This window comes from Leuciscus leuciscus (genome assembly GCF_965113295.1).
Source record: "Leuciscus leuciscus genome assembly, chromosome: 5".
NCBI classification, from domain to species: domain Eukaryota; kingdom Metazoa; phylum Chordata; class Actinopteri; order Cypriniformes; family Leuciscidae; genus Leuciscus; species Leuciscus leuciscus.
In genome coordinates, this window is record NC_138729.1 from 50,068,252 (window position 1) to 50,080,973 (window position 12,722).

General features: G+C 46.8%; 2 protein-coding genes across 3 annotated transcripts in view; both read left to right on the forward strand.

Annotated features, from left to right (window-relative positions):
- LOC309499746 (cystatin-A-like) overlaps positions 1-12,722 on the forward strand; it is a 196,200-nt gene that overhangs the window by 122,381 nt on the left and 61,097 nt on the right. The gene's annotated exons all lie outside the window — the stretch shown is intronic.
- LOC309499750 (cystatin-B-like) lies at positions 182-1,944 on the forward strand. Its single transcript, XM_082171198.1, has 3 exons — positions 182-370; positions 1,359-1,460; positions 1,550-1,944. The coding sequence occupies exons 1-3, from the start codon at positions 293-295 to the stop codon at positions 1,673-1,675; spliced, it is 306 nt and encodes a 101-aa protein (XP_082027324.1). The 5' UTR covers positions 182-292; the 3' UTR covers positions 1,676-1,944.

Below are 12,722 nucleotides of genomic sequence, written 5' to 3' on the forward strand. Positions count from 1 at the left end.
GAAAGGAGGAAATAAACATGAGAGCTCCAATATTATAAATCATAAATATATGCTTTATATATGATTTAATTATATATCATATTACTGTTTTAGCCGCATTTGTTAAAATAGTTTTTTTTTTATCCTCCCCCCGCCTCTTCTGAACACATGGTATATTCTGGTGACGATTGCTCATAGTCATATGATCTAAGCAGCATAAATACTGTAGCAGTGTCAGGGATTTCTGCCAATTTGGACAGTCTGAAAAAGCACTTTTTAACATCTCGACACCGATCAACGACACATTATTGAAATGGCCACCAAACCGATTATTGGAGGGCCTTCCGAGGTGAAGAAAGCCACTCCAGAGGTGCAGAAGATCTGTGATGAGGTGAGACTGGAGCTTTGACTTTTGTTTTGATGGCGTAAGTCAGCTGATGTGGGAAAGCACGTGATGTATATTTATAAGTTGTTACTAGCTATTTATTAGGATTCAGAAGTTTGTACGTTATTGTTATATGTTAATATAGCTAGTATTCAAAGAGACAATTATTGAACTTTCAATTTTGCCTAAACCTGATATACAGTGACAATAGTGCAAAGTTAACAAAAATGTATATATTACTTTATATACTCATAGTCTCTAGTCTAGAGTCATGAAAATCTCTGTATTCCCACCCAAACACAACAAAAACTGATTCAGCTCCTGAACGAATGACTAATCTTTAGTAGGTGTTGGTTTGAGATGAGTGTGTCACGGTAATTCATCATATACTCTGTGTGAAAGAGACTTTTTCAGTTGGTTTTTACTACTTTTTCTTCTTTTTTTTAATAAATATATAATAATGTTAGAGTGAATATCACAAGTATGTCAAGAGCATGTTAATGGCTCAAAAGAGGGGGAAAAAACAAGAAATTATATTTTTTTATAAAAAGGAAGTGACAATAGTTCAAAGTGCAAATAGTGCAAAGTTAACAAAAATCTAGGCTATGTATTACTTTATATGTCATAGTCTAGACTCATGAGAATCTCTATATTCCCACCCAAAAAACAATTAAACTACTAATCTGTTGATTTGAGATGGGTGTGTCATCTTTCACACAGATTATAAAATGAATTACTCATTTTATAATCTGTGTGAAAGAGGCTTTTTCAGTTGGTTTTTACTGCTATTATTATTATTATTATTAAATAAATAGCATAATAATATATAATAATACATGGGGGAATTGGATATCACAAGCATGTCTGGATCAGAAGAGAAAAGAAAAAAACAGGAAATTATATATATTTTTAATAAAAAATGAAGTAAATTTTCAGACCAGATTTAGATGAACCACATTTACATTAAATATGAATTCTGCATCTTTTGCTTCAGGTCAAGTCTGCGTCAGAAAATAAGGCTGGAAAGAAGTTTACCGTTTTCACTGCCAAATCTTACACCACACAGGTTGTGGCCGGTACCAACTATTTCATCAAGGTAAACTTGTTGTGCCACGTTCCAGCCTGCATATTGTGTTTATGATACGTGCTGAAAGTGTATTTAAAGTGTCCTATCGTCCTCTTCAGGTGGATGTAGGGGGAGACTTCGTTCATCTGAGGGTTCACAAATCACTGCCTCACGCTGGAGGAAAACTAGAACTGCATGGGATTCAGATCTCAAAATCTCAGGAGGATCCCATTGAATACTTTTAAACACAGTGAACAATTAATGCATCTTCTCTATCAGTGTATCATTCCCTCTCTCACATGCTATACACTTCCATACTGTATAGGTTAACATATGTGATCTACTCAATGCTGTTACAAAACTTTTATTCAAATATATTGCAAAGTTTTATAAGATCTTTGTCCACTTTTACAAAAGTTGTATAGAGGTGAAATAATTGCACATGAATAGTCATCATTCCAGATCTGTTTTTTATAAAAGGTGCTGTTTCTAAAATAAAGGGAAATAAATTTCATATTTCAAGTCTTTGTTTCATTTACACCTCCAAAAGAATGTAATAATAACATCACCAGCATACAGTACAATTATTACATTAAATATTATTACTAAACTCATATGAATTACTATTAATAAACTAACCTGGTTACATGAACACAATTTTAAAATGTTAGATTAAGAAAATTCTTACAAATTCAGTTTATAGGCTACAAGTGTTACAGTGCACACTGATAAATTGTATAACATGTGAAACCAACTGTTATCTGTTCTAAGATCTGAACGCGTATGCAGTAAAATATAACCAATTTAAGAACTAGTGAGCTGTTGCAGTTAAATATCATAACTGTTTGTTTCAAGATAAAATGGAAATTTGTACAAAACATAATCATCATAACTAAATCTGAACAGCTGCACTTGCAAATTAACTACAACATGACAAGGTTCAAGCCAATCACAACTGACTGACCACTAAAACCAGTTCATGTAGGTTTCTTTAGATTTTGATATGTAAACTGGTTATCAACATCCTGAAAATGTAAACCATTAACCTCTTCAGACAAAGGAAAAATCTGTTTCAAACTGAGGAGGTTTTGATTAAGTCATATGTCTCTTTTTCTCATATCCTGTTTCGTCTCCTGTCAAATTCACTGATGCATTACAAGCAAACTTTTCGCTAAGCTTTTAACTTTTGATCTCAGTGTCTCAAGATATATATATATATATATATCTTGAGAAACTGAGATCAAAAGTTAAAAGCTTTTTAAACAGCGAACAGTTTGCATGTGATGCATCAGTGAATTTGTCTTACTATATATATATGATTTAGTTTTAATTAATTAATAGATTTAATTACTCTTTATTTGATTCTTCAAAGCAAACAGACGGATAGTTTTGTGTGTTTATTCCTGAAATATCAGCTGGAATATTACTCTCAAATAATAATCACATTCAAAATCTTTTCAATACAGCTGTATAAATTATAATGGAGTACATAACTTTCGTTCTCTCTCATTCTGTCGTTCTAACTATCTGTTCTGTCTATGCTAAGTTTGCATTCAGCTACTTTATATAAACCATAAAATGCTCTTTAAGCATAAAAGTAACAGGAACATAGTCACGGGAGCTGCCATATGTCTGAATGAAGATTAATCACATGAAGTATTACCTCGCCTCGCTTAGTCACACATCACATCACATTACTTTTTTTTTTTTTTTTTTTTTTTTAAAGCCAAAAGGATTTAAATAATTTATCCTACATTCCCTTTAGAGTTTGCCTCAATTGTCTATGGTTATTCCTGGTACTTTGGGACTAAGATAAGAAAAATGATTTCTTGAAAGTCTCAGATATTTTTATTTATTAATTTTTTTTAACTTTGCGTAAAGATATTTGTGTTAGTTGCACAAATTCTGAGAGAAAATACTAGATGGCAAAAAAAACTGGCACACAGCTTGAAACCATAAAATGCATATTATGCATAAAACAAAAAGGAACATGAGCTGCCATGTGTCTAACAGAAACTCATGAATAACCACACTTGAAACAATTTAACAATGCATTAATTATGAGTGTTAGGAAATAAAACATTCTTGTATAGTTTTTGAATAACGATAAGTCCAGGTCCTCAGGTATATTATCTGTACAAAATGTTCTTTACAAATGCGACCCATAGGGGGCGCTCCGACGCACACAATTTGGATATCTAAACTAGAAAACGTATCGGTTACCTAACGTAACCTCTGTTTTCTCTAGAAGAGGGAACGAGTATTGCGTAAGTAGCTTACGCTGCGGGAAAAGTCATCTTTCTCGAGATATGAAGCCAGAAAATTATCCTTAATTTTTAAAACTTTGTCAACGCAGTGCAGCAGCACGCAGACCTAGAGCAGGCTATCTAGCGTGCTCATTGGCTGCCCTGCCGCAACTGCAGCAGCCTACCAGTGAGCCTGGCGTGACGTCACGCCCAATGGGAGCGCACAGCGCCCCAGCGCGTCACGGCCCGTAAGAGGGGCGTGGCTTTAGCTTATAAAAGGAGGCTCGGAGGCTGCTTTCTCTGGTTTTTGTCGCTTGAAGCGAATGAGCTCCTGGCGCGAGCACGGCAGGTTACGCAATACTCTCAATAAGAGAACAGAGGTTACGTTAGGTAACCGATACGTTCTCTTACGAGAGGTTCTCTCGTATTGCGTAAGTAGCTTACGCTGCGGGAACCCCTTTGTCAACGCCGTGCGCGCCGGGCATCCACTAAATGAGTCCCAGGGAAGTCCGGGGAACACAAGAGTGTGAGCCAGGCGGCCAATACGATGGCTAGCGCGAGTACACAAGCACACAATAGGGCATACAGAGCGGCGCGGCCGGTCTGACTGACAAACCCTTATATGGTTCAGTTCAACCAGGAGAGCTAAATCAGCAGCAGTAGCCCGCGCACAGAAGTGGGCCGGCCTACGCGAGATTTAGACTGATAAAAGCTTCGCCTGCAGGGCGGGAACTTCCAGATTGTAAAATCTAACAAATGTAGAGGGGGAGGCCCAGCCCGCCACCGTACAAATGTCATGAATGGAGATTCCGCTAGACCAAGCCCACGACGAGGCCATGCCTCTAGTAGAGTGGGCTCTGATGCCCAGTGGGCACTGCAGGTCCTTAGACGCATAAGCAGCTGCGATAGCGTCCACTATCCATCTGGACAGACTGTGTTTCGAGGCGGCAAGACCCTTAGTGCGCCCACCAAACGAAACGAAAAGCTGCTCCGAGCGCCTGGTAATGTAATATCTCAGTGCTCTGACAGGGCAAAGGAGGTTACTGTCAACCTCGCTGCCGGTTGCCGGCAAAGCTGAGAGAGAAATGACCTGTGCTCTGAAGGGTGTGTCCAAAACTTTGGGGACGTAACCATGCCTTGGTCTGAGAATGACTTTAGAGTCATTAGGTCCGAACTCCAGGCATGAGGCGTTAACTGATAACGCATGAAGGTCACCCACACGTTTGACTGAAGACAGAGCTATCAGAAAAACGGTTTTGAGCGTGAGGTATTTCATATCCACCGTATCCATGGGTTAAAAGGGATGCGCTTTCATGGCCTCTAAGACCAGGGAAAGATCCCAAATAGGAACCGAAGGGGGTCGCGGGGGGTTCATCCTCCTAGCTCCTCTCAGGAAGCGGATGATGTATTCGTTTCTCCTTAATGCGCGGCCCAGCGCCGAGTCGGCGAAAGCTGAGATGGCCGCAACATATACTTTGAGCGTGGATGGAGACCTGCCCACATCCAGCAGCTCTTGGAGGAAACAAAGCACACGCGACACCTCACATGCTTGTGGATCCAGCCCTTTGGCGGTGCACCATTTATTAAACACAGACCATTTAGACGCATAGAGCCGCCTCGTAGAGGGAGCTCTAGACTGTGTGATCGTGTTCACAACCCCTGTTGGCAAGTCAACGGGTATCCGTTGAGGGACCATGCATGCAGAGACCAGCGCTCTGGATGAAGATGCAAGATCGAGCCGCGGGCTTGAGAGAGAAGGTCTCTTCTCACCGGTATCGGCCAGGGAGCTGTGTCTGCCAGCTGTATTAATTCCGGGAACCATGTCTGATTCTCCCAATACGGGGCTATGAGGAGCACCGTGTGGCGCGCTTCCCTGATTCTCCTGATGACTTGTGGCAACAGAGAGACCGGGGGAAAAGCGTATAGCGGGCCGCTGGGCCAGGCTTGGGCCAGCGCGTCCTCGTTCTTTGAAAAGAACCTTGGGCAGTGCGCGTTGTCTATTGACGCAAAGAGGTCGACTTTCGCTCTGCCGAAACGGCGCCACAGTGACTGGACTGATTGGGGATGAAAAGACCACTCTTCCAGGGGAACATTGTCCCTGGACAGTCTGTCTGGACCCTCGTTCAGGCGACCCGGCACGTGCGCGGCTCTCAGCGAGCGCAGTGAGTGCCGAGCCCACACGAGGAGGCGTTCCGCCAGGGTGCAGAGCCTTTTGGATCTGACACCGCCTTGACGGTTCACATAGGCCACCACTGACGTGTTGTCCGTACGGACTAGTACATGGTGACCCTGTAGGTATGGGAGGAAGTGCTTGAGCGCGTTCTCGACCACCAGCATCTCTAGACAGTTTATATGAAGGCGACTCTCCTGGTCTGACCAAAGGCCAAAGACCGGTCTGCCCTCGAAGAGCGCTCCCCAACCTCGGTTGGACGCGTCTGTCAAGACAACTTTCCGGTGCGAGACAACACCCATCGTCACTCCTGTGCGATACCATTCGGCTGCCAGCCAGGGCTGGAGGGCTGAAACACAGCCCTGATTCACCCTGACTCGTAGGCTGCCGGCAGTCCAAGCTCGGTGAGGCACTCGCGCTTTCAGCCAGCGTTGAAGCGGGCGCATGCGCAGTAAGCCCAGCTGGAGCACCGCTGCAGCTGAAGCCATATGCCCCAGGATTCGCTGGAATGTCCTCAGCGGCGCGTGACTGCCCGTCTGGAAAGACGCGGCGAGATGTTGAATGCAGCGCGCGCGCTGCTCTGACAATCTGGCCGTCATAGCCACCGAGTCCAGTTCTATTCCGAGAAAGGAAATAGACTGACGGGGCAGTAATGAGCTCTTGGTCAGTTGACTGAGAGACCCAAGCTTTCCAGATGGCTGAGAAGCGCTGTTCTGTGAGACACAAGCTCTGTCTCTGACTGCGCTAGAATTAGCCAATCGTCCAGATAGTTCAGTATCCGCATCCCCTGTCTTCTCAGGGGAGAGAGAGCCGCGTCCATGCACTTCGTAAACGTACGGGGTGCCAAAGATAGACCGAACGGCAGGACGGTGTACTGATAAGCCCGGCCGTCGAAGGCGAATCTCAAGAATGGCCTGTGACGGGGTGTTATCTGGATCTGAAAATATGCGTCCTTCAGATCGAGAGAGATAAACCAGTCTCCCGGGCGAATTTGCGCGAGAATTTGTCTGGTTGTAATCATTTTGAACGGCCGTCTCATGAGGGCTTTGTTCAAGTGTCTCAGATCTAAAATAGGTCTTAGCGCTCCGTCCTTCTTGGGTACGAGGAAGTAACGGCTGTAAAGCCCGACTCGCTCAGAGAAGGATGAACCTGTTCTATAGCCCCTTTGCGCAGCAGCTTCGCTATTTCTGCTTGAAGCAGGTGCGCTGCTTCTAAAGTCACTTTTGTCTCCGTCTGCGCTAGAAAGTGCGGGGGGCGACGAGCGAATTGAAGCGAATAGCCGTGTTATATAGTATTCAGCACCCATTCTGACGCGCCCTGAATAGCTTCCCATGCTTTTGCACGCATAGCTAGGGGTCGAATGGTCTCTGGGTTCAGATCGCCGCGCTGAGCGGGATGGGGAACCTGTATCAGAGAGGATGGGGCGGCGACGCGCCGCCAGTGCTCGAACACGGGGGCTGGAAAACAGTGCTGACTGGCTGTACAGCATATGATGGCTCGATCGCTACGGATGGAGCGCGTTTTGCTGCTAAACACCCCTGGCGCGAGAGCGGCGTGGGGGTTATCATGTCTGAAAGTGGGTGCGCGTGCTCGTGAGCGGGCGCAGAGTTTACACTTATAACACGGCCAGTGTTTGGGAGCTTTGTAACCCGAGGTAACTGAGTGGCAGAGCGAGCAGCGGGTAGTTGTGAGCACAGGGTTGTGGGCACATTTACTACACTTAGTACTCGAGCGTGTGTCCGCTTTATGAGAGTGCGCTCTGAGCGTGTTACCATGGGGATAGTGTTTGTGTGTAGTGGTGAGCACATTTTCTACACTTATGACACCTTCGGCCAGAGCCGGAATGTTTGTGAGCTTTGGAGGATCTGCAACCCGGGGTAACTGTGTAACAGAGCGGGCAGTGGGTAGGTGTGGGCACAGAATTGTGGGCACATTCTCTACGCTTAGCACTCGAGCGGCGCATGCCCGCTCTATGAGAGTGCGCTCTGTGAGCGTTACCGGGGAGACCGTGTTTGTGTGTAGCAGTGAGCACGTGGGAGTGGGCACATATTCTACACTTATAACATCATTGGCGTTATAGGAAACTGATAGAGCGAAATGCTTTGATGGCTCATATGTTTAGACGCTCATAAATACTCAAGCACCATCCTGTGAGCGGGAGGGTGCGGGTTCACTTTTGTGTATGTAAGAAAGCTGCCGCGAGCTCGGAGAAGCCAGCAGAAAAAATATATTTATCTGCCTCAGAGTCGGATTCGAACTCGGGTCTCCCGCGCGGAAGCCTAGTGTTCTGCCACTGAGCCACAGGGGCACACATAAGCTCTCAGTTAGCGCGAGCATATGACAGAGCGTCGTGTTTCGTTTCGGCGTTTGTTTGCAGGCGCGCGTGTATTAAACAGGCTCGTTTACTGCAGTATTAGTATTTCCAGCCGCCTGAACTTAGAGGGGACTGAGAAATATGTCAGGAATGGAGGTTAGTCCGACCTGGGTGGGACTTCCTCTTTTCGCCGGTGCTCGTGACGTCCGCTCTGATATCCCTTGAGAACGGCGCGGTTGCGCGGCTCGGACAAAGGGAGAGAGAGCGGGAAGATGTCATCATGTGCTGTGACATCGTTAGTGTGCAGACGTGCGTGTATGAAAACAGGCTCGTGTACTGCAACATAGATATTTCTAGTCGCCTGTAGCTTAGGAGGGGACTGAGAAATGGAGGTGGCCGGTAGGTGACGCGCGCGACCGAGACGCGGGGTAGCTTTCTTATAACGTAAAGAAAGCCAGCCCGTGACCGCCTACTTCTGACATCCCTTGTGAGCGGCGCGTTTGTGCGGCTCGAACAGAGGGGGAGAGCGCAGGAAGGGCGAGCGTCGTCATGTTTTGTGTAGCGTTAGTTTGCAGGCGTGCGTGCATAAAAACAGGCTCGTTACTGCAATATATGTATTTCCAGTCGCCTGAGCTTAGGAGGGGACTGAGAAATATGTCAGGAATGGAGGTTAGTCCGGCCTGGGTGGGGCTAACACTCTTCTCTCCTATAGCCAGTGACGGGGGGGTAGCCTTCTTGTAACGGAAAGGAAGCTATAGCCCGAGACTGTCCGTTTCTGACATCCCTTGTGAGCGGCGCCGTTTGCGCGGCTTGACAGAGGGGTCTGACGTCATCTGCTTCGTCCCCTGAGGCGACGGCAGTGCGGGCAATGGCCGGCCGCTGCGCGTCGGTGAAGGGCGGGGGAGAAGGAGAGAGTGAGGCTCGCGGGAGGGGCTCCGGCGAGCGCTCAGCTGTCATACCCGGCTCGCTGTACGCAGCCGCCCGGGTAGAAGGCCAGGCAGAGAGCGCAAATCACAAGGCGGTCTCCGTCGCTGAGCGTGGCTCTGCACAAGCCACAGGATGAGCGAGGCATTTGAAACAACGCCTCGCGCTCTTTTAGATGCAAAGTGTGTCGCGGGGCGAGCACACAACACACACACATAGAGCAAATAAAGGATATATTCGCCGGATAGCGAAGCAGGCAGGGAAAGCTGAAGGCGGCGAAGGCGGCCGGCTTCCTCAGTCTGAGATCCTCGGCTTGCTGGTCGCTTGTTTCGACGGCGGCTTCCTCAGAGTCCAGCAATGCGGAGAGCTTCGCTGAAGAGACAAAAATCAGAGAAAGCAGCCTCCGAGCCTCCTTTTATAAGCTAAAGCCACGCCCCTCTTACGGGCCGTGACGCGCTGGGGCGCTGTGCGCTCCCATTGGGCGTGACGTCACGCCAGGCTCACTGGTAGGCTGCTGCAGTTGCGGCAGGGCAGCCAATGAGCACGCTAGATAGCCTGCTCTAGGTCTGTGTGCTGCTGCACTGCGTTGACAAAGTTAAAAAAATTAAGGATAATTTTCTGGCTTCATATCTCGAGAAAGATGACTTTTCCCGCAGCGTAAGCTACTTACGCAATACGAGAGAACCTCTCGTAAGAGAACCCGAACAGCGCTCCCCTTTAAACTATTTAGGCAGGTTGTATCCAATGAAGGCACAGTAATGGGACTGATGTAATCAAATATAATTTTATTAAACACTAGACAATATACTGAGTGGCAATCAGAGCAACAAATGTTCCCTGTAGGTAACAGTGAACAATTCTACAATAAATAAATTACAATGAATAAAAGTCTCATAGTAAATGAGGTACAGGATATAAAGTCTAACAATATCAAGTACAGTGAATAAAGTCGAATAAATAGATACTGTTCACATACACACTCCAACACTGCAAGAGACACTTCAAACCAAATCGGCCGTGCATACACTAACACAGCATTTCACACTAGTGAACATTGCAAAATAGACACGGTCCCCAAAGGAGATATTGCACAATCCCCATAGGCTGAATATTGGAATATGATGACTGCTAAACAGAAAAAACAAACAAAAAACAGTTAGATTGACAAGCTGCTACCAATAGCAAAACTCCATCCTAGGTCACAGAACAATGGTAGCAAATCCCCAAGACACACACACAAACATCAAAAGAAATAAAAAGTAAAACAGAATGATTAAACCCAGGAAAAACAGTGTCTAGTGGCAGACGAAGGCCATCCTCATTTTTCTTTGGATACCAGCCTAGATGAATTAGAGCTATATGCCCCGTAACAATAAAGTTAAACGGTGTGGATGACTAATAGCTGTGCACTCTTCCCAGTGTTGCTTGTTGCTGCAAACCCGTATAGAATCACTACTCGCTATATGTGAGCAAGTTTCTATAGACTCGTAACTGCTAGTATCATTTACTGGTCACCGTACACGCAGACGCCAAACCGAGGTTCTCCCGTTTACACAGCCAATACACCAAGAGGCTCACTCTTCAACTCACACCGCAAGGGAATGATCAGATTATATGGTACAATTCCGGTAATACCATGGAAATAAACAAGGCTTCATTTTACAGTACAGTTACACTTTACTTACCGAGTAAATTGTCATGTTTTCCTTGGTAACGTTGCAGGACATACGTGGTAAAAAATTGTGACTATATGGAAAAGGGAATGATCAGGTTATGTGGTAAAAAAAAATTCCCTGGTAGTTTCTCTGTAATACCATGGAAATAAACAAGGCTTCATTTTACAGTACAGTTGCACTTTACTTACTAAGTAAATTGTAAAAACATCTGCAAGAACAGTTCTCTCGTATTGCGTAAGTTGCTTACTCTACGGGTAAAGTTGTCTTTTCTCGAGATCTGAAGCCAAAAATTATCCTTAATTTTGTATTTATTGTCAACGCAGTGCGGCAGACAGCAGACCATAGCAGGCTGTACGAGCGTGCTCATTGGCTGTCCTGCGGCAACTGCAGCAGCCTACCAGTGAGCCCTGCGTGACGTCGCGACCTCCACGCGCCTGGCCCGCCAGAATGGGTGTGGCTAGCGTGTATAAAAGAGGGGCTCACAGGCTGGAATTCTGATTTTCATGTCTTCAGCGAAGCTCTTCGCATCGCTGGATCTTGAGAGCCGCCGCCGTTGAAACAAGCGACCAGCAAGCCTAGGAAGCGTCTGAGGAAGCTGGCCGTCTTTGCCGCCTTCAGCCTGCTACGCCATCCGGCGACATATCCTTTTTCTGCTGTGTGTGCTCGCCTTTGCGTCACACACTTTCTCTCTCCTAAAAGAGCACAAGGCGTTTTTCTAAAAATACCTCGTCTTTCCTGCGGCTCGTGCCGCTCAGCAACAGAGACCGTCACGTCATCTGCGCTCTCTGCCTGGGCCGCAAGCACGCCGCCACCGCACTCCCCGAGTGCGAAGAGCTCTCAATGTCGACCCTGCGGGCTCGACTTGAAGCTTTCAACACAAGCTGTCACTCCGCCTGTCCCCGCGGGGCCGCGCAGAAATAAGCACCGCCCCCAGAGACCACCGGAGGCCGTTGCGGCAACAAGAAGCTCGCCGGATCCGTTCCCTCGAGCTTCTCTCTCCCTCCCTCCGCCCCCCCTCCCGGCCGCCGGCACTCGCCCGCGCCACCGCCGCTTCAGGGGATGAGGCAGGGAGCTGGACGAGGACGCCGCCGCTGAAAGCTCCCCCTCTGTTCGAGCCGCGCAAACGGCGCTGCTCACAAGGGATATGTCAGAAAGTGGACGGCCACGGGATAGCTTCCTTTACGTTACAAGAAAGCTACCCCGCGCCCCGTTCGCGCGCGTCACTCTGGTAACATCAATATTGCAGTAAACGAGCCTGTTATAAATACATGCACGCCTGCAAACAAACGCCGTCACGACGAGCAATGTTCAGCACCCCGCGTGCCTCACTCACCGGCGAAAGGAGAAAGAGAGAGTGTTCTGAGTCCCGCTTAGGCCGGACCAGCCTCCAATTCGCGCACCCAGAGTACTCCCCCCGTATTCCTGGCTGTGAAGAAAGAGCCAAGAGTGAGGAGTCGGGGTGGTGGAGGGATGCTGGAAAACTGTCAAGGAATGTTAGGTGAGTTGATAGAGTGGATATATATATATATACTTCTTGTCATGCTGATTAGGGTAGACGTAATTGTTTGATGACAAGTAGATTCGGATTGATTATCTGAACGTGCTCCTCCCGAACTTTGTTTATAAAACATCATTAAACGAGCCTGTTTAAACACACTCGCACGTCTGCAAAACAAACGCTGACACAAAACGTGACGCTCTGTTATATGCTCGCGCTTACTGGATGCTTATGTGTGCTCCCTCTGTGGCACAGTGGCAGAACACTAGGCTTTCGCGCCAGAGTCCCGTGTTGGAATCCGGGCTCTGACAGCAAATAAAAATTATGTTTTTATGAGCATATGAGCCATCAAAGCATTTCGCTCTGTCAGTCCCCTAAAAAGGCGACTGCAGATGTGTATTTTGCAGCCAACGAGCGCGTTGTACAACCCGCTCGCCTACACCCAAACACTGTCTTCACGGCAC

Bases quoted from the DNA above. Each gene is read 5' to 3' on its own strand.
- LOC309499750 (XM_082171198.1), top strand. From the start codon at position 293: ATGGCCACCAAACCGATTATTGGAGGGCCTTCCGAGGTGAAGAAAGCC. The intron at 371-1,358 runs GTGAGACTGGAG...CTTTTGCTTCAG, and splicing joins TGCAGAAGATCTGTGATGAG to GTCAAGTCTGCGTCAGAAAA. The intron at 1,461-1,549 runs GTAAACTTGTTG...CGTCCTCTTCAG, and splicing joins GTACCAACTATTTCATCAAG to GTGGATGTAGGGGGAGACTT.